Here is a 27,827-nt window from a genome sequence, read left to right as displayed (position 1 = left end):
CGGCCAGCTTTTGCCTCTAAGCCTAATAATACTGTACTCTCTGGCCTCCTTATCTTTCAGTTGGACTGGCTGAGCACAATCGGGCTCTGAAACTCTAGTTCAACAAGATATCAATAATGGCCATCACAAGAAGACTGCTGCAAGTCTTCCTCCTCCTCTCATGGCTGGATGAGGTTCAATCTAGTCCCAGCTGTAGTCTCCAGGGTTGGCCAATGGATACCTTATCACAATTTGGGAATATTCTGATTGGAGCAGTTTTTGTAGTTCACTCTGGATTCATCTTTCATCTACCAACCTTCCAGGAGGAGCCAAAGCCAGTTTCTTGTACAGGGTAAGTTCTAGAGGCAGATGCCTAAAGGCCAAAGTGATATTTATGTGGTTGTGGTCATCTAATGTATGTGTAGAATGTATGACAAAGTTACCATGATTTGTTACATGAGCTTTTAATTATCAATACTAGGGAGGAGCTGAATTTCCCTAGATTCAATTTGAACGTTGTTGGTGAACTTCAAAGTTCAGCTTCTGAACCTCATAGAAATCTCCCAAGTGTTGCTTCTGCCAAATAAAAAATGCCAATTTCCCAGGCTAATGAGCAAAGAGGTATCAAAAACCAGGGGTGGTACAATGGGTGGGCCACTCCCCTGAGGAACGTGTACCAATGCAAAAGTCCGATGTGAGCTTTTGGTCGGAAATTCTGACCGTGTGTATGCTCCATCAGAATTATTTTTGTCGGAACTCAAATTTTCCGACAAGAAAAGTTCTTGGAGGAAATTCCAATTGTCTGTATGCAATTCCAACGCACCAAAAACCACACATGCTCAGAATCAAGTCGACGCATGCTCAGAAGCATTGAACTTTATTTTTCTCGGCTCGTCGTAGTGTTGTACGTCACCGCGTTCTTGACGGTCGGAATTTGGTGTGACCCTGTGTATGCAACAAAGTTTGAGCCAAGATTCCGTCAGAAAAAAATCCACAGTTTTCTTGTCGGATTTTCCAATCGCATGTACGCGACATAACTCAAAGTTCCATGTACCAAGCTAGTCCAAACAAACAATTTCCTTCAGTATGTGGAACAGACTCCCTCAAGAACTAGTTTTTGCCAGCTCAGTAGACTGTTTAAAAGGCCTGGCTTCTTTCCTAAATGCACAAAATAGAACTAGATACTGACATTTATAAGTAATAAACCCCGGTGGTGGTTGATCCAAGGAATATCTGATTGCCTCCTGGAGGATCAGGAAGGAATATTCTTCTCCATTGGGGCAAATTGGATCATGCTTTATTGTTTTTTTCCTTCCTCTGGATCAACTTTGCTTATAAGATCATGGATATGGAAGTTTTCTATTTGTGTGTGTTTTTTTTTTCTTTCATTTAGTTGAACTAGATGGACTTCGTCCTTTCAGCCAGACTAACTATTTAAGTAACACATGTGCTCACTGGCAGCGCTGTATAAATTGTATATAGAACTGCTTACATACCGTATACAGTGCTATCTTCTGGCAGCAGTATGGGGACTTCCTGTCCCTTTACTGGAATAAAATACAGTCAGACAGAAAGGCACGGAGCAAAGTTAGGGGAGGGCCGGCATGACAGGGTGGACTGGCCGTAGGTGATAGGCTCCTACAGATGTAAGGGGAGGGGTAGGCTGTTGTGTGGACGGGGGCGGCAGAGGTGGCTGGCGCGGAGGAAGTGATGTTTTGTCACTCCTCCATTTCAACAAGGGGAAGAAGCTGCCCACCCACCCTCCCTGGTTTTAGGCCTTTGTTCTGGGCGGTTTTTGGTCTCTGTAAGACGGGAAAAGTCTGGAAGCTGGGGTAGAAAAAGGTTGTACCCATACGTGGTATGGGGGTTATTGGGTACCTTTCGGTTGACGTGGGTTAACCAGGAAGGGGTTAAAGTGTTAGGTCACTGAGGACGGTTATGCTGCCTCTGAGTCAGTGTCTCGCGACTGAGGCCTAGGTAATAATAATTGCTGTCCCAGTGTCCAAGTTGAGAGGTGTGGTCTTCTAGACCACTAAGTGTTCGAAAATGTGTATATAGTTAATTAAAAGTTATTTAAACGGTTATTTATGTAAAATTTTTATATGGCTAAATAAAGAAGGCCGGAAGGCCAATTTTACTCCACAACGTGGTCCCTGGTATCATTGGGTTTTGTGGGGTAAGGTATAAAGGGGTTTGGGGTATTGTAAATAGTGGGTAAGTGTCACTAGGATTAGTCCTTAACATGTCATGAGTCCTGCTCAGGTATTCACAGGAATCATTTTATTTTATGAATAAATATAAGGCTTCCTCAGATTGGCTGAAGTGGAGATCGTAAAGTTATCTGCCCACTTTTTTACCATAGGCAGTGACATATTTTCCAAGGTTGTACTTGTGACCTGGCTTTCGAGTTCCTCCACCCAGGGGGGTGGGCATGCGGAGCAAGACAGCAGGAAGGGTCCCACTGTGGGACCATATTAAAGACCTTTAAAGTGGATGTTTATTAAACGTCAGCAGCTACAAAAGAACAGCTGCTGACTTTTAATAAACAGACACTTACCTGTTCCAGGGTCCATCGATGCGGCCGCACGGAGCGTTGCTCCTCTCCCCGCTCCTCTTCTCGGCGCCTCCATCCACACTCTGGGCACCCGGCCGTGCCAGCTTTTGGCTTCATGGCCGGGCACGCACTGTGAATGCGCAAGTTGCGCTGCGCTCCCGGAGTGGACAGGCGATTTCCTGGGACCTGTCACGTGTCCCAGGAGGTCGCCTAGAGGGAGGGTCCGCCTAGGGGCATAGGAGGAGTCGCCTAGGCGGTCCCTGGGTGGAAATAGGAAGTGGGACAGGAAGTTCCACTCCTAACGAAGCCCCCACTCCCCCGCCAAATGTGGCATGTAATGCCGCGTACACATGATCAGGCTTTTGCCCGGCCAAATCACATCGGAATTTTGATGGAATTCCATCGGAAAAAATAGAACATGTTCTATATCTAAACTCCGAATGAAATTCATCGGAATTTCCGATGATAAAAACTCAGATGGGGATACACACAATCGGAAAAGCCGATGTGTACGGGGCATAAGGGGGCGAGGAGTGCTTATTACCCTACTTTTGGGTGGAACTCCGCTTTAAGAAAGAAGGTACACCTTGGAAACACGTTACCACCATCTGGATAGACGTAGAGCAGAGGTGGAGTGGCAGTGGGTAAAGCTGCTTGATGCGGACACTGTTTGCTACACTGAGCATGTCCCCCTATGCCAAAGTCAGGATCGCCAGCTGATTCTGCTTCATTCAGCCCTGCCTGCCTGTGCGCACATCTCAGTCCCTTCCATCCTTGGTAATATACAGCTGCTTGAATGTAAGTGTGCTATATTTTTTGTACCAATAAATACTATTTGTTTTTAATGGGATCCTGCGCCTCTGTTTGGGATGGTTAAGTAAAAGGTACCCAGGATCAGTGGGAAGGGCCCTTCGAGAGGGTCAGGGAGGCCCTTCATTGTTTCTTGCACCGGAGCCCTAAAGGTTCTAGTTACAACCCTGACCTCCGGCAATCAGAGGAAGCCTTAAATTCATTCATAAATCAAAAGGCTTCCTGTGAATGGCTGAGCAGTGCTCAGCCTGACTAACCTGTAATTCTGCCGGAAAATAGTGCTGCACACTGTATGGAGTTCATACAGGGCTGACAGTGCCCACATGTATTAGTGAAGGAAAAAATTGTTTGTACCATCGGGGTCCAAACAGAAACTATTTAGTGGTAAATTAAATCTGGAGGTAGACTTTCAATGCTTTAAAAAATGTCCAATTCTTTTAAAGTGGCTGTAAACCCTTTACAACCACTTTTACCTACAGGTAAGCCTAGATTAAGGCTTACCTGTAGGTGCAAGAAATACCTCCATGGTTTAGGAGATTCTTACAAATGAGACGGGTGCCAATGTCTTTAAAAAGAAAATGGGATATTTATTATAACAAAAAGTAAAAAATATTGTCTCGGATTCAGAAAAGAGATACGACGGCGTATCTCCTGATACGCCATCGTATCTCTGAGTGCGGGCGGTCATATCTATGCGCCTGATTCAGAGAATCAGTTACGCATAGATATCCCCAAGATCCGACAGGTGTAAGTGTCTTACACCGTCGTATCTTAGGCTGCAATTTCAGGCTGGCCGCTAGGTGGCGCTTCCGTATGTTTACAAGAGGAATATGCTAATTAGGTAGATACGGCGATTCAGAAACGTACATCCCGCCGGCGCATTTTTTTACGTTGTTTACGTTCGGCTTTTTTCGGCGTATAGTTACCCCTGCTATATGAGGCGTAGCTAATGTTAAGTATGGCCGTCGTTCCCGCACCGAGTTTTGAAATTTTACGTCGTTTGCGTAAGTCGTTCGCGAATAGGGCTGGACGTAATTTACGTTCACGTCGAAAGCAATGACGTTTTGCGGCAGATTTTCGAGCATGCGCACTGGGATTTTTTCACGAACGGCGCATGCGCCGTTCAAAAAAACTTAAAATATGTGGGGTCAAAGCAAATTTAAATAAAACACGCCCCCAACATCCCCATTTGAATTAGGCGGGCTTACGCCGGCCCACATACGTTATGCCGCTGTAACTTAGGGCGCAAGTTCTTTCTGAATACGGAACTTGTGCCCAAAGTTACAGCGGCGTAACGTATCTAGGATTCGTAACGCCCGCCGGATAGATACGCTCAGGTATCTGAATCCGGCCCATTGTGTTTTTTTTTCAAAATTGACGCTCTTTTTTTGTTTATAGCGCATCAAAATAAAAACCGCAGAGATGATTAAATACCACCAAAAGAAAGCTCTATTTGTGGGAAAAAAAGGACGCCAATTTTGTTCGGGAGCCACGTCGCACGGCTGCGCAATTGTCATTCAAAGCGTGACAGTGCTGAAAGCTGAAAATTGGCCTGGGCAGGATGGGGGTGAAAATGCCTGGTATTGAAGTGGTTAAGGCATTCCATAAGTATACTTTTAATGTTGCACTTTAGGTCATGTTACAAAACCTGCTTCCCGCTGAATTTTTTTTTCAATATTGTTTTTGCATTGGTACATCTACTTCTTGGCAGTACCCAGCTCCATATGTCCTTTTTACCAGAGTCTTGCAAATTGGCCTTGATAAAAAACAAGTAAAAAAAAATTGAAGATTCGGCTGCCATAGATTTCGATGGGTTCCCTAATCCTCCCTCGAGCCAAACCTAGGCCCAGAGGCAACTCTCTAATTAGGCAAATAAGGCGGTCACCTAAGGCCTCGCACTAACAGGGGCCCCGCAACTGCCTAATTGAAGAGCCGCCTTTGCTGACAACAATGTAGCCGTGGCTTTAAGCTATGGCCAGCAGTGGGTTACCATTGCCTGTGAGCTCCACGGCAAAGCCGTGGAAAGAGGGGTTGGAGAGTGGCTGTGTTTTGGGGAGGCGGGGCCAGCGCTGTGTTGTCTAGAGAAGGAGAGGAAATTCCAGCAGCCGAAGCACGAGTGGGGCCTCATGTCTAGGCTTTGCCTAAGGACTCACAAAGCCTAGAGTCGCCTCTGCCTAGGCCATTTTTAATTAAACCGGTGATTGTGTGTAACATAATGTAAATATACCCTCATCTCTCGAAGATCTCTCATCTTGTGTAGGTTCCACATTCGTTACTATCGGGATGTTCTGGGCCTCATGTTTGCAGTGGATGAAATTAACAATTCTCCGGACCTCCTGCCTAATATCACTCTTGGCTTCAGCTTCGTGGATTCCTGTATGTCTGAGCTCCGGGCTGTTGGAGGAGTTCTGTCCCTGCTGTCAGGACTTGGAAACCCCTTTCCAGGATATGACTGTCACGCACCTTCAGTCATGGTCGGGATTGTAGGTGAACATTTTTCTGCGTTATCTCTTCCCATTGCCCAAATGCTGGGTGCTCTACATTACCCACAGGTATGTAAAAGTTAAGGTTCTTTAGATTTGTACACTCAACAAGTAATTTATGAGGAACACTATACTAAAACGATGTAGGGCTTCCCTAAACTCCCTAAACTTTTTGCGTAAACTCCATAATCCACATTTATTTTTGATACATGTTGGCATGATTACATGATGGAACTTCTGCAAATATGTCAGCTGCACATACAGGGCCGGATTCAGATATCCCAGCGTATCTGTATATCTGTGTATCAGCGTATATCTCCGATACGTTATGCGCTCTAACTTTGGGCGTGAGTTCTTTATTCAGAAATAACTTGCGCCCTTACTTACGGCGGCGTAACGTACGTGTTGCGGCGTAAGGCCGCGTAATTCATATGGGGATGTAGGGGGCGTGTTTTATTTAAATTTGTGTTGACCCCGCGTTTTTTACGTTTTACTTGAACGGTGCATGCGCTGTCCGTAAAATATCCCAGTGTGCATTGCTCTAAATGACGTCGCAAGGACGTCATTGCTTTCGAAGTGAATGTAAATTACGTCCAGCCGTATTCGCGAACGACTTACGCTAACGACGTAAAATTTCAAAACTTGGCGCGGGAATGACGGCCATACTTAACATTAGCTACCCCTCATATAGCAGGGGTAACTATACGCCGGAAAAAGCCGAACGCAAACGACGTAAAAAAAAAGCGCCGGGCGGTCGTTCGTTTCTGAATCGGCGTAAATCCTAATTTGCATATTCCTTGCGTAAAAATACGGAAGCGCCACCTAGCGGCCAGCCTGAAATTGCAGCCTAAGATCCGACGGTTTAAGACACTTACACCTGGTGGATCTTACAGATATCAACGCGTAACTGTTTCTCTGAATCAGTCGCATTTCTGAATCCGGCCCACAGGCTGTAAATCTTCCATTCTACCACATCACAAAGGTCTTCTATTGGATTTAGATTAATTGACTAGACAGTCATTTGTGTGCCTTAGCATAGATTGAGATTCCATAAACCAGGCCATGGGCGTAGCATCAGGGGTTGCAGGGGTCACAATCGCAACCCCTCCCCTAGCTCCAGGGGGCCCCTGAAGCCTCCCTGTCATATTATTATATCCTCCACAAAGTCCAGCTCCGATCTGCCCTAGGGCCCCACAGCCAGGCTCCAGAACTGGGCTTCCACTTTGCCTTCCACAGTCCACACTTCTCATTGGCTGGGGAGAAGCTGTGAGCTATTTCCTGAATGGAGAGGAGCATGGGGTGAGAACAGCCCAGGATGGTTGAAGTGTCTGTGCTGTGTGTTTGGAATGGTAACCGAGCTCAGTGAGTTAAGAGGAGGAGAGTGCCGTCCTGTAGCTACTATGGGACCAATGTTATTGATTAGGTAAGACACCGCTCCGTGTCTCCTAGTCACTAGCTGAGATTCTCTGTACCCCCCCCCCCACCCGGGGATGACCCCTTACCCCACTTCCCTGAGAGCTGGGGAAAAGACACGCACCTCCGGGAGGTGACCTTCCCCCAACACCTGCCAACACTGATAGGGAAACCTTCAAAAATTGCTAAAACATATCCCTTAACACCGCCTGAGGGACCACTGAGGGATTCTGTGTCACATGGCTTTGCCACCCCAGATCTAAGTTGCGCCCCCCCCCCCCCTGACCACCCCCCTCCACCCTGGATTATATGCCCGGCTGCTGAGCTCCTTTCCCATTACATCACTCTATACTGTTCCTCATCTGCAGGGCTGAAATCACATTCCTTTACAACACAGCCAAGATCTGTACAGGGTGTATCTGCCTACTGCAACTACCCTGTTGTTCCGACCAGAGAATTTCACAGGTCAGAAGGGCAACATACAAGCCAGATACACCCTGTGAAGGCTGACAGACTGTGTGTAAAGGAATGTGATTTCAGCCCTGTGTAGTGTGTGTGTGTGTGGGGGGGGAGCTGTATACAGTGCTTGGGATGGGAAAGGAGCTCTGCCAAGTGACCTGCCAGGGGTCCCTGTCCTCTGATTCTCCAGCGGTGATCCCTGTCCTCTGATTCTCCAGCGGTGATCCCTGTCCTCTGGTCCTCCAGCGGTAATCCCTGTCCTCTGATGTAAGGAGGGACTCTGGGAACCCAAAACTCTTAAGCCACTTTGGGTATCTTGGCGTGCGGTTAGGGTGACCACATTTCCAAACTACCATTCAGGGACACCCTCCCTTCCCAAAAATCAGCTTGTGCTGTAAAGAATCACAGCACAGTGATTGGACACAAGAGGCGGGATTTATGATTTCTCCAATCACAAGCAGGGGGCAGGATTGTGCTTCTCCAGGCGTTCCCGGCCAGGACAAGTACTGTCAGTGAGTAAAGCTGTCATGTGGTGCCCTTTTTTGGGGGCATCAGATCGGGCCCGGGGGTGGCTGTGTCAGTTTCATTCTGGGACACTGTATTGTCCTGGTATGAATGTGCCCGGGACAGACCTGCAAAATTCGGGACTGTCCCGGGCAATCCGGGACACGTGGTCACTCTACGTGCGGTGGGTGTATCTACACGCATAGTGAAAGTGGTGGAAGGTAGTGGGGGGGCCCAGGTCAACTTTTGCATCAGGGCCAACAAGCTTCAAGCTACGCCCCTAGGCTACAATTTTCCAGTCTTTAACTGTTCAGTGTTGGCTTTCCTGTGCTCACCGGAAACCCCCAGTCCCCTGTTCACGACTGGCAGAAGGGAAACCCGGCATGGTCTTCATCTTTTTGTAACTTATCCATCTGGAGGTTTCACCCGTTGTGCATTTTAAATTGCTTTTCTGCTCACCGAAATTGTAAAGATTAGTTATGTGAGCATTCACAGATTATTCCTTGAAAATGCATATATCCAGTAGTGTATTTAGGTTTTGTGCTGCCCTAGGCCTGACTAAACTTGTGCACCCCCTAATTTAAATATGACCCACCCCTTCCTGTCACGGTTACACCCCTTTCCATTTAGGACCCGCCCTGAATTTTTTGAGTGGGGACGATAGTTCTGAGGGCCTGGGGGGCAATGGATTCCCTACATTTGCATAGATTTCCTCTCATTTCCTGTTTGGCTATGGGGCAGGACGTGAAGGGAAATCTCTGCAATGGGACAGGGATGGTAAAGAATAAACTGATAGGGGCTATAACCCTCCCATAATTTTATGGAGAGGACTAAGAAGATATAACCATGCCAGTGGTGCAGCAGAAAACATATAGCACAGTGAGGAAGGTTTGTAGTCCATGATGATAGGACAGTCAAAATTAGAAGCAGCGCCACCCTCCCCACAGTTGTGGAATGCAGGCTGCCCGCATACCGGAAGCAGTGCGGCCGCTTTATGAGGACGCTAGACTAATTTGCCTCTCAGCCCAGTCTGCCCCATAAGACTGGCGCTACACTTACAGTGTGGCTCAAGCCAGCGGGAACTCTTTCCGTGCTGCCCCCCCTGCAAAGTGCTGCCCTAGGCCTGGGCCTTGTTGGCCTATGCCAGGATACAGCGTTGCATATATCCCAATGTAATATAACATGCATTTGGAATCCTGTGGGGGAGGATATAGGGGACCATATTCTGAATGGGACCCCAATGCACCTTGCCAGCACACTTGCGTTGCAATGAACTACTGTGGTGAGCTGCTCTACCCTTCACTGCCAAGAATGCTTCATGCATGATTTTTGATTTGTTGTGGTGGGTTGGGCAGCCAGTTCAAATTAATGCGCTACCCCAACACAATGCACATTAACGCTCAAACCAATCTAGCCGTCTTTCTCCAAACTTCTCGCGCCAGCCCAAAAAAAGAAAATTTTTTATTATTTTTTTTTCCAATTTTCAGAAAAACAAAAGCAAACAGTGGTCACCAGTTTAGACAGGTGGTATACATTTTTTACATAACATATTTTTTATTGCCCCCACTTGTCAGCTTAATTTTTTATTGCCCCCACTTGTCAACCTCATTTTTTTATTGCCCCCACTTGTCAACCTCATTTTTTTATTGCCCCCACTTGTCAGCCTCATTTTTTTATTGCCCCCACTTGTCAGCCTCATTTTTTTTATTGCTCATTCCAACTTGTCAGCCTCATTTTTGTATTGCCCCCACTTGCCAGCCTCATTTTTTATTGCCCCCACTTGTCAACGTCATTTTTTTTATTGCCCCCACTTGTCAGCCTCATTTTTTATTGCCCCCACTTGTCAACCTCATTTTTTTTATTGCCCCCACTTGTCAGCCTCATTTTTTTATTACCCCCACTTGTCAGCCTCATTTTTTATTGCCCCCACTTGTCAGCCTCATTTTTTTATTGCCCCCACTTGTCAGCCTCATTTTTTTATTGCCCACACTTGTCAGCTTCATTTTTTATTACCTCCCCCACTTGTCAGCTTTATTTTGTTATTGCCCCCCAGGGCAGGACCCCACTTTGTCAGCCTCATTTATTACTGTACCGTCCCCAGCCCCAGTGCTCAGACTTGTCACCTGACTTGCAACATATAGGTTCCATTTGCTCACCTTCTAATCTGGACTGGTCTGGTGAGTGGTTAAGTGCCAGTCTTTGTTCCCTGGGCCAGGCTGGGGCCCCCCTCAGGCAGTCGGGCGGCTCGGACCGCGGGTGGGAGTCGGGACGGGGACTTTCTAAAGGCGGTGGAGGTGGGGGAGGGATCTCTATGACTGTGAGTGTGTCTCTGTTTTGATTCGCCCGGGGGCCATAACGGTTCAATCCAGTTAACCGCCATGTCTAAGGCCCCATACACACGATAGAATCCATCCGCAGATAAATCCCAGCAAATGGGTTTCTGCGGATAGATCCTATGGTGTGTACACGCCAGCGGATCTGTTTCCGCGGAGAAATCTCCTCTGGGATGGATTCCAGCAGATCGGATATTTGCTGACATGCACAACAAATCCATCTGCTGGAATCCATTCCAACGGATGGATCCGCTCGTCTGTACAGACTTACCGGATCCATCCGTCCAAAGGCATTCCCCGCACGCGTCGTTATGATTTGACGCATGCGTGGAATTCCTTATATGACAGCGTCGTGCCGTCGCCGCGTCATAATCGCGGCGACGGCGCGACACGTCATCGCCAGAGGATTTCCGCGCGGATTTCAATGCGATGGTGTGTACACTCCATCGCATAGAAATCTGCGGAAATCTTTGAGAGGATTTATCCGTGGAAACGGTCCGCTGGACCGTATCCGCGGATAAATTCTCTCGTGTGTATGGGGCCTCAGAGTTGTTCGTGACAGAGCAAAATTTTCAGGATTCTGCCCGGGACAAGCTCTGCACGGGACATTGGTCAGATTTTCAGGACTGTCCCGGGCATTTCGGGACTGTTAGCAACTATGGACTTATCCCTTCAGTTATATAAGACTCATACTAAAGCATTATTAATCTCCTGTAAATCCCAATGGAAATCTATAGTTATCATCTGTCAATAGACTTTTATGATAACAACAAACTCTGTATGTCGCTTAACCTGTAATTGATTTATTGGTAGATCAAGAATGATGACTGCATCCATGGTGCACAGATAACCACATATATAGGTAGATTCACTAAGATTGCCGCAACTTTGAGGCGGCGTAGCTTAAGGATTTTAAGCTACGCCGCCGTAAGTTAGCGAGGCAAGTACATGATTCACAATGTACTTGCCTGCTAAGTTACGGCGGCGTAGCCTAAAGCGGCAGGCGTAAGGGCGCCTAATTCAAATTTGTTTGAGGGGGGCGTGTTTTATGTTAATGGGGCTTGACCTTACGTCTTTTAATTTTTTTTCGAATTGCGCATGCGCCGGGCACCTACATTTCCCAGTGTGCATTGCGGCTAAGTACGCCGCACGGGCCTATTGATTTCGACGTGGACGTAAATTACGTAAATCCCTATTCGGGGAAGACTTACGCAAATGACGTAAAAATTTCGAATTTCGAAGCGGGAACGGCGGCCATACTTTAACATTGGCTATGCCACCTAGGGGGCATCTTTAACTTTAGGTGGCCTATCTCTTACGTAAACGGCGTAAATGTACTGTGTCGGCCGGGCGTACGTTCGTGAATCGGCGTATCTACTGATTTGCATTTTCTACGCCGACCGCAATGGAAGCGCCACCTAGCGGCCAGCTGAAATATTGAAATCTAAGATAGGACGGCGCAAGCCGTCGTATCTTAGATAGGTTTAAGCGTATCTCTGTTTGAGAATACACTTAAACCTAGGTCGACGTAGATTCAGAGTTAGGTCGGCGTATCTACTCTCTTTCTGAATCTACCTAATATTTTCCTAACACCTAAATGCAAAATGAAAAGCCCTACATGTTTAAAATGATGATCATTTGTTACATTTATCTTTATGTTTAAATCAGTCCTAAGCAATGATATTTACATCATTCCCTTCACAGATCAGTCATGGGGCAACCCTGTCAGCTCTGAGCAATAAAATGAATTTTCCATCCTTTTTCCGCACCATGCCCAGCAACCTCTTTCAGAACATTGCTCTCATCCAGCTGGTTGGCCAGTTTGGTTGGACTTGGGTTGGCATGCTGGTGGTGGACAATGATGTTGGGCAGCAGGGTGCCCAGATTATACAAGCTGGGATAGAGAGAAATGGAGGCTGTGTTGCTTTTCTGGAGAAAATCCATCTGAGTTATTCAACCCAGAAGATCAAGAGAGTGGTGGATGTCATTAAAAGAAGCTCTGTCAATGTGATTGTTCTCCACAGCCAAGAAGTCCATGTGAAGGCCCTGCTAGATGCCATGTTTGCTGATGGAGTCACTGGAAAAATATTCATCTCTTCAGCTTCCTTCATTATGACCCCTGGACTTTTCTCTAAGAAAGCCTGGAAGGTTCTAAATGGGACAATTGGGCTGGTTCCCAGTGCTGCCCCTTTGCCAGGGTTTGAGGAGTTCCTCCTAAACCTTCACCCAAATGCTAACACAACATATCCATTTATTAGACTGTTCTGGGAGAAAGCTTTCAGCTGCTACTGGCCCGTTGAAAATCCAGATAGCGAGACTTCGAATGCTCCCATTTTAAAGGAAGACGTGGCCTGCACTGGTGAGGAAGGGTTCAGAAGTGAGATTGCTCAATTATTTGAGACAAATGATCTCAGCTTGACTTATCATGCCTACCTGGCAGTATATGCCTACACACATGCTCTGCATTCACTGCTTGGCTGTCCAACTATATCAGAGGGTTATTTCCATCAAGGAGTATGCTCAAATATTAATGATGCTCAGCCCAGGAAGGTGCGTGACAAATTATGTATGAAATCTTAGTACCATATATACTCGAGTATAAGCCGACCCGAATATAAGCCAAGGCACCTAATTTTACCACAAAAAAATGGGAAAACGTATTGACTCGAGAATAAGCCTAGGGTGTCCATCTGCATGCCTCACTTTGCCTCACTGTCAGTGCCGGCCCAAGACATTGTGCTGCCTGGGACCAAGAATGAAATGCTGCCCCCCCCCATAAAAAAAATCACGCCAACCAAAAGGCCCCCACATTCATTATTTTATATCATGATAACTAAAGGGGACCCGTCATGGCTCTATACATGTATAGGAGTATAAAGAGGAGCTGTCATGGCTCTATAAATGTATATAGGACTATAAAGAGTACTTGACATGGCTCTATACATGTATAAAGGAGTATAACGAGGGCCTGTCATGGCTCTATAGATGTATAAAGAAGTATAAAGAGGACCTGTCACCGCTCTATACATGTATAAAGAAGTATAAAGAGGACCTGTCGAGACTCTTTACATGTAAGGGAATATAAAGAGGACCTGCAATGGCTCTATAAATGTATATAGGAGTATAAAGAGGACCTGTCATGGCTCTATACATGTATAAAGGAGTATAACGAGGGCCTGTCATGGCTCTATAGATGTATAAAGAGGGCCTGTCATGGCTCTATACATGCATATAGGCGTATAAAAGGACCTGCCATGGCTCTATACATGTATCCAGGAGTATAAAGGGACCTGTGAATTGCCGGCGGCCACAATGTCTTTTGCGCAAACTAATCAATGTACGCTAATTGTGGGGGTTTTTTTGGTACCAAAAATATGTAGAAGAATACATATTGGCCTAAACTGAAGAAAATTGTTTATTTTTCGAAATTTTGGGGATATTTATTATAGCAAAAAGTTAAAAAATATATATATATATTTATAGCACAAAAAATAAAAACCGCAGAGGTGATCAAATATCACCAAAAGAAAGCTCTATTTGTGGGAAAAAAAGGACATCAATTTTATTTGGGTGGCGGAACGGGCTGGTGGGCATCAGTATGCTGCCCCCCTAAAAGTGCTGCCTGGTACCCATGGTTCCACCCGGTCCCATCATAGGGCCGGCCCTGCTCACTGTGTCCATGTGCATGCCTCACTGTGCCCATGCCTCACTGTGCCCATGCCTCACTATGTCCATGATTAGACTGACGTTTAACATTGGAGTCTATGGAAGGGGTGCCAGGTTTGAAAAAACGGTGCTCCCCAGTGGTAGGTCCCCCAGGCAACAAACTTTGCACACTTGTAGAAGAGAAATGGGGCTACATGTGTGCCATGTTCCGGGTCCAGGGGACCTACGACCGGCCAGTACCGGGTCCCCAAATTCACCGGAGAAATTACCATTTAACATGGGAGTCTATGGAATGGGTGCCCGGATTTGGAAAAGCGGTGCTCCCCGGGCCGTAGGTCCCCTGAACAACACACTTTGCACACTTGTAGAGGGGCTAGCTACATGTGTGCCAAGTTTAGGGTCCAGGAGATCTACAGCCAGCCGGTACCGGGTCTCCAAAGTCCGGAAGATCAGGCGCAAAAAGGTGATTCGATTATAAGCCGAGGGGGGCACAAAAAAATGTGCTGAAAAACTCGGCTTATACTCGAGTATATACGGTACTTAGATTGTGATCTGTATTTATCATCTTGTATATATAAAGAGCAAAACTGATGAATAGCAAAAGCATAAACTCACTTTCAGCAGTTTACAATCTTGAAGAGAAAAGTGAGTGCGCTTTTTTTCTGCTGAAATTTAACAGGAATAACTACTGCGTTGTAAAGCTCATTTCCTGTGTCTAGTATGTCAATGTGTCATGCCGCGTACACACGATAATTTTCGGCATGAAAAAAATCTACGTTTTTCGGCATGTAGAAAAAACAAAGTTTTTCCAACTTCATCATTAAAACAACGTTGCCCACACACCATCGTTTTAAAAAAAATGCTCTAGCAAAGCGCGTGACGTAAAACACGTATGACGGTACTATAAAGGTGAAGTTCCATGCGGATGACACCACCCTTTGGGCTGCTTTAGCTGATTCCGTGTTAGTAAAAGACGATTCGCTCTTTTCCGTCTGTTACAGCGTAATGAACGTGCTTACTCCATTATGAACGGTAGTTTTACCAGAACAAGCGCTCCCGTCTCATAACTTGCTTCTGAGCATGCGCAGGTTTTTAACGTTGTTTTAGCCCACACACGATCATTTTTTACAACCCGAAAAATTACACCGTTTAAAACGTTGTTAAAAAATGCATTATGTTCGAAAAAATTTCTTTTCGTTTTTCAGAACCCGAAAAATTATGTGAAGCCCACACACCATCATTTTAAATGACATTTTTTAAAAACAACGTTTTTTTCATGCCCAAAAATGATCGTGTGTACGTGGCATTACTCTTTCTATGGCCTTCCCTAGTTACTTTAATGACAAAAGGCCTCCACTTTAAACTGTTTTCTTAGGCCGCGTACACACGATCGGTTAAAACCGATGAAAACGGACTGAAGGACCTTTTCATCGGTCCAAACCGATCGTGTGTGGGCCGCATCGGTCAGTTAACCTTCGGTCCAAAAATTTTGAACTTGCTATAAAATTGAACCGATGGACTGGTAACCGATAGGTCAAAACCGATCGTTAGTATGGAAAACCATCAGTCAAAAACCCGCACATGCTCAGAATCAAGTCGACGCATGCTTGGAAGCATTGAATTTAGTTTTTTTCAGCACGTCGTTGTGTTTTACGTCACCGCGTTCTGACACGATCGTTTTTTAACCTATGGTGTGTAGGCACATCAGACCATCAGTCAGCTTCATCGGTTGACCGATGAGAACGGTCCTTCGGACCGTTCTCATCGGATGGACTGATCGTGTGTACGCGGCCTTACTCAGTTTAAATAATGTTGCAAGGGCTTCCAACCATTGTTTTTTTTTTTCCTGCTTCTTTAACCACTTGCTGACTGCCGCACACAGATGTACGTCGGCAGAATGGCACAGGCAGGAAAAAGGGCATACAGGTACATCCCTTTGAATATGCCACCACGCGCGCCCGCTGCACGCTGCGGGAGCATGCCCGCGGGTCCCGCAAACTTTATGTTCGCCGGCGGCCCACGATCGTTAGACCGAGAGGCAAAACGGGGAGATGTCTATGTAAACAAGGCATTTCCCTGTTCTGCATAGTGACATGATGGGGGATCTACTGCTCCCAGTAATCGGGAGCAGTGATCGCTGTCATGTCTGTGGTAGCCCATCCCTCCAACAGTTAGAATCACTCCCTAGGACACACTTAACCCCCTAGTGTTAAACCCCTTCCCTGCCAGTGTCATTTACACAGTAATCAGTGCATTTTTATAGTACTGATCGCTGTATAAACGACAATGGTCCCAAAATAGTGTCAAAAGTGTCTGATGTTTCCGCCATAATGTCACAGTCACGATAAAAATCGCAGATTGCGCCATTACTAATTAAAAATAAATATTAAAAAAATGTCAATCCCCTATTTTGTAGACGCTATAACTTTTGTAGTGAATATAAATTGGGGGTGGTGGCGCTGCCTCTGCCTCACCCCCTGTGCAAAATAGGGTGAAAGGAAAAACATTAGGATCCTAAGAATGTGAGCTACTAATGAGTGAACTGAAAAAAATAGTTCAATCGGTGAACCTTCACTTGAAATACCAGTGTAAAAGTAAATGTGTCAGATTAGTTGATATGTATCAACGGGTAAATGCTGTGACTTGTGTGTGAATCTATATAAACCTTGGCAGGTGTATGCAAACCTGTGATCACACTTCCACCCGCATTGGCAATATTATTCCAATATTAATACCTATTATTAAGTGAAAAAATAAATTTGTACAAAGTGAAACCAATAAACTAATTAGGTGCAAAACAGTCCAATTGCAACTTCAATACTGGGCTAGGTAATACACCAGGCGATGAGTCGCATGAAAGAAATCGCATGGGAGTAAACAATAGTCTCTAGTGAAAAAGTTCAATTGTTCCAATCAGGACTTTAAAGATGCGGAATCTTGCAGTGAGGAGAAGTGTTCCTATATTCGCAGGAAAAAATTTGCAGTGGTCCCGGTGCTCCCCCACAAGGGTCTCCACTCACCAGATCCAAATCCCCGTCAGGGGTAAACGGTATGTAGTATAGATCTCCTAGGTCTCCACTGCTCCAGGTGTCTCCTTATTTCTCAGGATCGTCTACGGCAGAGGCTTTCCAGCACCGAATAGTGTGATAATCCCTCAGAGAGAAAAGAATTTGGATCCCATAGTGTAGTACTTAAGCAAGGTTTATTAGGCAAAAAATGCCAAGTACATACAATAATGTAGCAGCACTGTGAAATAGACAGTGACAGCTCGAAAGTTAAAATATTAAAAACAAGCACCATAAAATAAAATAAAAGAGCTTGGCTGTATAAGATAGTCAGGTGTACATGAAACTATCTCGCCGGGTATAATAAACAGCGCCTATCACGGGGATTTCAGTGTGTGCTTCAGCTGCGTTCCACCCTGCGCTTACCCGGAAGTGACGTAATGCGCAACACCGCCTGACGCGCGTTTCGTATTGACGTTTTCTGAGGCGTTGTTTCTCACCAGTCACTTATGTATTGATATGGGAAAACATCACACAACAGAACCGCCCATTCCCCTGGAGTCTGGAGTCTGCCAATCAATGGGGCCTGCTTAGGAAATATCCTCCACTTGTTAGTACTACTATGGAACTGGAAAGTTTACGACCCTTGGAATAAATAATACCGTTGCGCTGTGGTGCTCCCCCTTATATATACTACACCATTAATGAAGCGTTATGGAAAAGCAGTCTATTAGTTGCTCCTACCACCAATACATTTCCCAAATACATGAGTCTAAAACACACGAGAATATATCTAGTATAGCCTTGACCTCAAAAAACTATGAATAACCTAAAACTGTGGATGAAATAGGAAAATAATAGTAATAGTATAAAAATATCATTACTATATCATAAACTAAGACAGGATAAAGTGATGGCCATACAGGGGCAGTGCATTACCATCAGTGTGCCCAAAACGGGACTACACACCAATTAGTACCGGCTGTTCATCCGAGTAAAGTGCCATAAGTTGCCTAGAGCAACCGGGGAAGGTAGTCTCTCAAATGTATGAATGGAAGGGCAAGATGGAAACCAAGAGGCACTATTGGCCAGCCACTCTCAAAGCCACCTACCCTAATTTACAATTACAATATTAAAGCGGGGGTTCACCCGAAAAACAAGTTTTTAACATTAGATTGAGGCTAATTACGGGAAAGCACAATCGGGTGTTTTTTTTTTTAAATCAATGCAGTACTTACCGTTTTAGAGATAGATGTTCTCCGCCGCTTCCGGGTATGGTCTGCGGGACTGGGCGTTCCTATTTGATTGACAGCCTTCCGACCGTCGCATACAGCGCGTCACGAGTTGCCGAAAGTAGCCGAACGTCGGTGCGCAGGCGCCGTATAGAGCCGCACTGACGTTCGGCTTCTTTCGGCAACTCGTGACGCGCTGTATGCGACGGTCGGAAGGCTGTCAATCAAATAGGAACGCCCAGTCCCGAAGACCATACCCGGAAGCGGCGGAGAACATCGATCTCTAAAACGGTAAGTACTGCATTGATTTGAAAAAAAAACACCCGATTGTGCTTCCCGTAATTAGCCTCAATCTAATGTTAAAACATTTTTTTGGGGTGAACCCCCGCTTTAAGGGGGGTAGTTGCCTAGATGGGATTCCCCACCTATGCAGCAATCATAGGATAATATGACCTATAATATATCCCAGGGACAGTCCTAGGCCCCATCTCCCCCTGCTTTTAAGGAGCAGGTGTCCAAGCCCCCTCATATAAAAGTGGGTATACATGCCCCATGGTCACAACTAAAAAAAATATTTTATGTTCTTACTCATACTAATGGATACATATATATATATAAAGACTAGGCTTCCAATAGTAACCAAAACTCATCCAGGAAAAATTAATATGTATACCCTACCATCTGAGTGTTCTGTTTAGGGGTTTGCCAGAAAACAGTTTAGGTCTATGTCCACATTTAAACCATATGGTACTAAAGATCCTAAACTATATATCCAGCTGGTTTTGTTTTGTGATATAGCTGTCTGCTTGTTACCTCCCCTCCAATTGTCCTTAGCCATATTAATTCCATAAAAGATAAGGCCAGTGGGGTCTCTTTGATGAACTTCATCAAAGTGACGCTATAACTTTTGCGCAAACCAATCAATATACACTTATTGTGTTTTTTTTTTACCATTAAAATGTAGAAGAATACGTATCGGCCTAAACTGAGAAAGAAATGTGTTTTGTTATATATTTTTTGGGGATATTTATTTTAGCAAAAGGTAAAAAATATTGCTTTTTTTTTCAAAATTGTCGCTCTTTTTTTGTTTATAGCGCAAAAAATAAAAACCGCAGAGGTGATCAAATACAACAAAAAGAAAGCTCTATTTGTGGGGGGGGGGAACCCTGCAATAAGCGTATATTGATTGGTTTGCGCAAAAGTTATAGCGTCTAGAAACTATGGGAAAGATTTATGGCATTTAAATGGCGTTTTTTTATTTTATTATTTTTTTTACCAGTAATGGTGGTGATCTGCAGTATTGTGACGTTGCGGGGGACAGGTCGGACACTTTTAACACATTTTGGGACCATTGACATTTACAGAGCGACCAGTGCTATAAATATGCACTGATTACTATGTAAATGTGACTGGCAGGGAAGGGGTTAACACTAGGGGCGATCAAGGGGTTAACTGTGTTCCCTATTGTGTGTTATAACTGTGGGGGGGGATAGAACTAACTAGGAGCGATGACAATTTGTGGTTTCTTCTTAATAGAAACACACGCTCTGTCATCTCTACTCTGACATCATGAGGATTTTTGTGTTTACGCGCTCAAACCCCCGTGCTGCCGCTCGTGCACGAGATTGCACGTGGCTGGATGTGATCGTGCCCGCCAGCCAGTCATATCGGGTTCCCCACTGTGCAGTAGGCACGTGCGCCCTCTGGTGGCTCTCCTGGGCGAAGCCGTATATGTACGGGATTTCGCCCAGGAGAGCCATTCTGCCGCAGTATATCTGCGTCAGCCTGTCGGGAACCGGTTAAATATTTTTAGATGTTGCAATAGTTCTCTACTATTATGAGATATTTTTATTCTTAAAATTTATTAAAATTAATAGTAAAAGAATTCGAACCTTTAGTGGAGTTTACATTTTAGTACAGTCTTTCTCAGCCTTCTCAACACAGAGGAACCCTTGAAATAACTTTCGGTCTCAGGGAGCCCCTGCTAAAAATTACTACATCTGCAACCCATAATACATTAGTGTGATGGTCAGTGGGAAGAATGCTCCTTACACTTGTGGTCATTGGGAAGAATTACAGATTCAAAAAAGATCAATGGGGTAGATTCAGAAAGCAATTGCGTCCGCGTAACCATAGTTACGCAGCGCAATTGCTTAGTTGCGCCGGCGTATCGACTGCTCCTGATTCAGAGAGCTCGATACGCCGACTGCAGCCTAAGATATGACTGGCATAAGGCTCCTATGCCGTCGTATCGTAGGCTGCATTCTTACGCTGGCCGCTAGGTGGCGTTCCCGTAGTGGTCAGCGTAGAGTATGCAAATTGCATACTAACGCCGATTCACAACCGTACGCGCGCCCTACGTACACAGTTTACGTCGTTTACATTTGTCGGGTTCCGCGTAAGGCTGCTCCTGTTATTAGCAGGGGCAGCCAATGCTAAGTATACCGGTCGTTCCCGCGTTGCAATGTTTGAAAATTACGTTGTTTGCGTAAGTGAATCGTGAATGGCGCTGGACGCCATTTACGTTCACGTTGAAGCAAATGACGTCCTTGCGACGTCATTTGCCGCAATGCACATCGGGAAAGTTTCCCGACGGAGCATGCGCACTACGTTCGGCACGAGAACGCGCCTAATTTAAATGATCCACGCCCCCTACGGGATCATTTCAATTACGCGCCCTTACGCCGGGCATTTTCAAGGAGCGCCCGTGCATGAATGAAGCGTAGCGCACGTAATTTATGGATGCTCAGCGTTAAAACGGTACGCTGCGCCTCCGTAAGAGGGCGCAAAAGGTACCTGAATCTACCCCAATGGTTACAATGGGAACTTATCTGAGAGGCACAAATTGCTCATTGCTCAAAGAACCCCCAGCAACTTCTGGAGGAACCCAAGGGTTTTTATGGAACCCTGGTTGAGAAACCACATTTTAGTACGATTATTTTTCATAACAGATCTATACTAACACCATATATGATAATATATGGAATAATAAATTCAGACTGATACCAAACTGTGAATGTAAAGCTCAAGCACCTATTATTTGATACTTCAGGTGCTCCGTTTCCTCAAGAAAACCAATTTCCAGACAAAGTCCGGGGAGGTGATGAAGTTTAATTCTGAGGGGGACCTCCCGGCATCATATGATATTATTAACATTCAAGTCATCAATGGCAGTTTCAACCTGGTGAAAGTGGGGAGGATCGACCCTGAGGCCCAACCCCCCAGGGAGAAGATCAGTCTAAATGTTAGTGCCATCTTGTGGAATGATCATGTATTACAGGTAATTGTCCAATATGTGATATATGCTGAATTTTAAGTATCTAATTTTCTTTATGTCTTCAGTGTTGAGGGATCCAAAGTGTAACTAAAGGCACAAGTGTTTTTTATTTTTTTTTTCATTTTTGGATAGAGTAAGGGAGGATCCCTATCAGGTTTTTTTTTTTTTTGCCCTCTGTCACTTTGTAGATTTCCCTTCACTTCCTGTCCTGTAGCCAAAACAGGAAGTGAAAGGAAATCCTTCCAAAATGAGCCAGTCACCAGAACTAGTGTCACCATTGGAGGATTTCCCTTCTATAACTGTTCTAATGTGAACCCAAAATGTATTCTTTTACTTTCAACTTCTTTCATGTTCGATAATAATGGTAAATGGGAAAAATAGAGAGGGTGGATCCCCCCACTGGGGGAACAGACAGCAATAAAAACTGACAGCAATAAAAACTGTCAGGGGTTCTAATCCCTCTCCTCCTCCTCCTCCTCCTCCTCCTCCTCCTCCTCCTTCTCCTCCTCCTGAGAAAAGAAAGAAGAATACTACAAACTAGAAGATTTTCCCAGTAGTCCAAACCTAGGATGAGATTGCTCCTCTATATATATATATATATATATATATATATATATATATATATATACACACAATACAGCATAGAGTGTTGTCACCCTAGGACAGAAAGTGTGTTAGTGGGAGGATCACAGAGTAAAAATAAAGGAAAAAAGCATGAAATAAGAATACTGATGCAGCCACCATATCTAAGGATTGCCAAGTTATACTCTTTGGCCCGGATTCAGAGACGAGTTACGACGGCGTATCTCTGGATACGCCGTCGTAACTCTGAGTGTGCGGGCCGTCGTATCTATGCGCCTGATTCGTAGAATCAGTTACGCATAGATTTCCCTAAGATCCGACCGGCGTAAGTCTCTTACACCGTCGTATCTTAGGCTGCATATTTACGCTGGCCGCTAGGTGGTGCTTCCGTAGATTTACGTGAGGAATATGCAAATTAGGTAGATACGCCGATTCAGAAACCTACGTCTGCCCGGCGCATTTTTTTTACGTTGTTTGCGTAAGGCTTTTTCCAGCGTAAAGTTAACCCTCATAAAGCAGGGGTAAGTCATGTTAGGTATGGACGTCGGAAACACACGAACAGCGTCGTATTTTACGTTGTTTACGTAAGTCGTTCGCGAATAGGGCTGTACGTAAGTTACGTTCACGTCGAAAGCATTGACAGTTTGCGGCGTAATTTGGAGCATGCGCACTTGGAAACGTTCACGGACGGCGCATTCGCCGTTCATAAAAAACTTTAAATACGTGGTGTCACAAGTAATTTAGGTAAAACACGCCCACATCATCCACATTTGAATTAGGCGGGCTTACGCCAACACATTTACACTACACCGCCGTAACTTAGGGCGCAAGTTCTTTCTGAATACGGAACTTGCGCCCTAAGTTACGGCGGCGTAATGTATCTGAGATACGTTACGCCCGCCGATAGATACACAATTGTATCTGAATCCGGGCCTTTAACTCCAGTTACACATAGTTGAAATACAGTATATTATACAAATAATTTGAATTTTTGTCTATACCCTCCCGAGAGCCCTGCCAGGCCGTAATGAGGGACCAGACTTATTTCTGCTGAATTACACCTTACACAGTCCAAAATCGAGAGACGCACCTCAATGCTTGTGGACCACATCCATAGGATACAAAAAAAAGCAAAAAAATGAAATATTGGATTTTAACGGTTGCCAACTGTAATCCCAAATGAGGAAAAAGGAGAGTACTCAAATTTGTAAAAGTATACAAAGTTTATTTGACAACATGATTAAAATCACATAATAAAAACATGTCAAAAAGTATGTCCAATCTATAATTGCTGATGATTTTGTCTCCTCGGCAGGTGCCAATCTCTGTCTGCAGCAATAGCTGTCGGCCTGGGTACCGGAAAACCCCTTTTGAAGGAAGACCTATCTGCTGCTATGACTGTATCCCCTGCTCTGAGGGAGAGATTACTAATTACACAGGTATTGTATGATGGAGCTGCTGTTTTTTTAATTTATTTGGGCACTTTAAATATCTTATGAAAAGACCCCTGGGGGCCTTTCTTGGAGCTAATCAAGGTATGTTTGACACAAAGCTAGCAGTAGTTTTCAACTGGACTTGTGTTGAAAAAAGTTTACCACTCACCCGAGTAGCAATGGGTGGACAAGTGGTGTAATATACTCTGCAAATACAAAAAAAATTCAGGTGCAGGTTAGGAACTGTTACTAGCTATACCATGACTTGGATAGATGAAAGCGTTCATGGATATGTAGCTCAGACGCCTGACAGGTCCCGCTGATTTGTTTCAGGTTCTCATCCCGTCCCCAGGCAGCCAGGCAAACAACACTTGTACTATTTCTCGCACAATAACCACACAATGGATGTCTTTTTAAGCTTTATTGCTGGTTAAACTTGGATGGGGTGCGGGGAAGCTTTGGGATACTCCAAAATGTAGTACACAAAGTATTTGGAGAACACCCTCTATTCTGACTACGACTCTATTCTGACTACTCTCCTTATGGGCACCCGCCCTTGGCATGCGCCGTCCGTGAAATATCCCAGTGTGCATTGCTCCAAAGTACGCCGCAAGGACGTATTGGTTTCGAACGTAAACGTAGATTACGTCCAGCCCCATTCACGGACGACTTACGCAAACGACGTAAAATTTAAAAAATTTGACGTGGGAACGACGTCCATACTTAACATTGGTACGCAGCATGTACGCCACCATATAGCAGGGGTAACTTTACGCCGGGAAAAGCCTAACGCAAATGGCGTATCTGTACTGCGTCAGCCAGGCGTACATTTGTGAATTCGCGTATCTAGCTGATTTACATATTTCTAGGCGTAAATCAGCGTACACACCCCTAGCAACGCGTAAATATGCAGTTAATATCCAAAGGCGTAAGAGACTTACGCCGGTCGGATCTAATAGAAATCTATGCATAACTGATTCTAAGAATCAGGTGCATAGATACGACCCCGCAACTCAGAGTTACGACAGCGTATTCGGGGATACGCCGTCGTAACTCTGTTCTGAATCCGGGCCAAGGTCTTTAAATACTTGGATGCCTCTTGTCCAATATTGGCTTGACACTGTACGATGACTGTCCAGGCCAGATTCTCAGTGCACCCTCTTGACTTGGCTCAAAACTGCTTCTAGGCAAAATTGGCCACCCAGCTTCCACTGAGCTGAGACCTCGGTGAGCTCTCTGCAGGCTTTGGTTAACCTGCTGTAAGGGCAGCAGCCCTTCAGGCTCGGATCTCCTCCTCCAGGACAAAACATTGCTGTTCCAGGCCTTTGGCTATTTATCGCCTTCTCAGCCACCTACTGGGCACTCCCCTCCAGAGATTGGCTGAAACAGCATACGTTTTTAGGGCCAGGTTCTGTCTCTTCCAGCCCATTACATTCTAGAACCTGCTAGAAGGCAGGGAGAAGTAGCTGAGCCTGCAGCCAGTGAGACCCAGAGCAGCCAAAACTAATCACACATTTCTCCACTGTTTACAGAAGAGCCAAACAGACTAAATGTACCTGAACCTTTCTAGCAACCTATTCTAGGAGGGTGCTACATATATTTTCCATGCCATGATAATGGGATTTCCTAAGAAAAGAGACTTACAGGAGTTCACCATTAAAGTTACAGTATATGTTCTTTCAGGTTTAGCAGAACCAAACTGATCATGGATTGTCTTTGTAACAGCTCTACTGTTGCTCCTGGTAGCCATACCATCTACTACATCCCACCAGCTCTATGCTTCTTATATCTAGGAAAACTCTGCATTAATGTTCACCTAATGTATCCTGTCAATAATAAAGACATTTGGAGCCTCTATTATAACTATAGCTGATATGAAATTTCAGAACGTCAAGTCAAAGTGATTTCTAACTATCAACTGAATCAGGAGTAGGGATGAGCTTCGAGTTCGAGTCAAACTCATGTTCGACTCGAACATTGCCTGTTCGCTTGTTTGGCGAACAACGAACAATTTGGGGTGTTCGCGGCAAATTCGAAAAGCCGAGGAACACCCTGTTAAAGTCTATGGGAGAAATCTAAAGTGCTAATTTTAAAGGCTAATATGCAAGTTATTGTCCTAAAAAGTGTTTGGGGACCTGGGTCCTGCCCCAGGGGACATGTATCAATGGAAAAAAAAGCTTTAAAAATGGCTGTTTTTTCGGGAGCAGTGATTTTAATAATGCTAAAAGTGAAACAATAAAAGTGAAATATTCCGTTACATTTCGTACCTAGGGGGGGTGTAAAGTTAGTATGTGAAATATTGCATGTTTCCTGTAAGAAAAACACAATTTTTTTTTAAATTCGGGGTGGAGTTCCCCTTAAAATCCACACTAGACCTGGAGGGTCTGGAATGGATATTTGGGGGGAACCCCACGTCATTTTTTTTTAAATTGACGGTGGGGTTCCCCTTAATATCCATTCCAGACCTGAAGGGCCTGGTAATTAAATTTGAGGGGACCCCCACACTATTTTATTTTTTTTTTTATGAATGAATTCGCTCTGAATTGCCAGAGACGACAATTCATTATAGCCGCAAGTCAGTTTTAAATGTCTTTTTTTTTTTCAGAAATGACACTTTGTACAGAGACAGTTCTAAGTACGGGAAACATGCGATATTTCACATGCTAACTTTACACCCCTCCAGGTACGAAATTTAAAGGAATATTTCACTTTTATTGTTTCACTTTTAGCATTATTAAATTCACTGCTCCCGAAAAAACAGCCATTTTTAAAACTTTTTTTTGCATTGATACATGTTTCCTGGGACAGGACCCGGGTCCCCAAACACTTTTTAGGACAATAACTTGCATATTAGCCTTTAAAAATAGCACTTTAGATTTAAAACGTTCGAGTCCCATAGACTTTAATAGGGTTCTAAAGTTCACACGAGCGTTTGGTGTGTTTGCAAGTTCTGGTGCGAACCGAACAGGGGGGTGTTCGGCTCATCCCTAATCAGGAGATTGTCACCTGAAATCGCCTTGTGTGGATATAGACGTCCTAATAATATAGATGTCCTAATAAAGCCAAAAGCTAAAGACATATTATCAATTACAAAAAAAAGCTGACCATAAATTCTCCTCTTTAGGTACAGTGACTGAAGACAACATCTGTTTACCTCTATTAATAAATAATTTACACATTCTTGTTTAGATGCCGATGAATGCACCAGATGTCCCTCTGATCAGTGGTCCAATGAGGAAAGAGACAGATGTATCCCGAAGGTGATAGAATTCCTCTCATACAATGAACCATTGGGAATTGTGTTAGTGATAGCAGTTGCCATGTTATCTATCCTCACACTCTGCATCTTAATCATCTTCATTAAATATCAGGACACACCCATCATCAAAGCCACCAATAGGGAGCTGAGCTACATCCTGCTGGTGTCTCTCATTCTCTGCTTTCTCTGTTGCTTGGTGTTTATTGGTCAACCATCCAAATTCAGTTGTCTCCTGAGACAAACCTTCTTTAGTGTGGCCTTCTCCATCAGCATGTCCTCAGTCTTGGCCAAGACAATAATGGTGATCCTTGCCTTTAAAGCCACTGGAATGAACAGTCCCTTGAGAAAGTGGCTGGGTCCAACCATCCCTCGTAATGTCGTAGGACTTTGCTTAGTTTTGCAGACAAGCATTTGTTCATTATGGCTTCACAGGTCGCCTCCATTTCCAACACTGAACAATCAGAACTATAAGATAATATTTGAATGCAACGAAGGACAGAAACAATTTTTCTACATTAATTTGGGGTTCATGGGATTTATGGCCATGGTAAGTTTTCTAGTGGCCTTCCTAGCCAGGAACCTTCCAGGAAGCTTCAATGAGGCCAAACTCATCACCTTCAGCATGCTGGTCTTCTGTTGTGTCTGGATCTCCTTCATCCCGGCCTATCTGAGCACCAGTGGCAAATACACAGTGGCTGTTCAGATATTTGCTATCTTGGCCTCCAGTGCTGGACTACTAAGCTGTATATTCCTACCGAAATGTTATATTATCCTGCTGAGACCAGAGAGGAACAATCGAGATTTTTTATCAGGCAATAAAAAGAAGAGAACATTTTGA

The 27,827-nt window shown here is 44.7% G+C and overlaps 1 protein-coding gene across 1 annotated transcript; it reads left to right on the top strand.

Annotated features, from left to right (window-relative positions):
• The first annotated feature begins 116 nt into the window (after positions 1 to 116).
• Positions 117 to 27,827, top strand: LOC120935550 (extracellular calcium-sensing receptor-like). The gene is made up of 7 exons (XM_040347600.1): positions 117 to 331; positions 5,604 to 5,895; positions 12,240 to 13,114; positions 19,237 to 19,330; positions 21,491 to 21,718; positions 23,613 to 23,736; positions 26,920 to 27,827. The coding sequence occupies exons 1-7, from the start codon at positions 117 to 119 to the stop codon at positions 27,825 to 27,827; spliced, it is 2,736 nt and encodes a 911-aa protein (XP_040203534.1).

Source organism: Rana temporaria, chromosome 4, assembly GCF_905171775.1.
Source record: "Rana temporaria chromosome 4, aRanTem1.1, whole genome shotgun sequence".
Taxonomy (NCBI): domain Eukaryota; kingdom Metazoa; phylum Chordata; class Amphibia; order Anura; family Ranidae; genus Rana; species Rana temporaria.
Note: the sequence above shows the minus strand (reverse complement) of the source record. Positions and strands in the feature narration are given on the sequence as shown.

Bases quoted from the DNA above. Each gene is read 5' to 3' on its own strand.
- LOC120935550 (XM_040347600.1), top strand. From the start codon at position 117: ATGGCCATCACAAGAAGACTGCTGCAAGTCTTCCTCCTCCTCTCATGG. The intron at 5,896-12,239 runs GTATGTAAAAGT...TTCCCTTCACAG, and splicing joins GTGCTCTACATTACCCACAG to ATCAGTCATGGGGCAACCCT. The intron at 19,331-21,490 runs GTGACGCTATAA...TTGATACTTCAG, and splicing joins CTTTGATGAACTTCATCAAA to GTGCTCCGTTTCCTCAAGAA.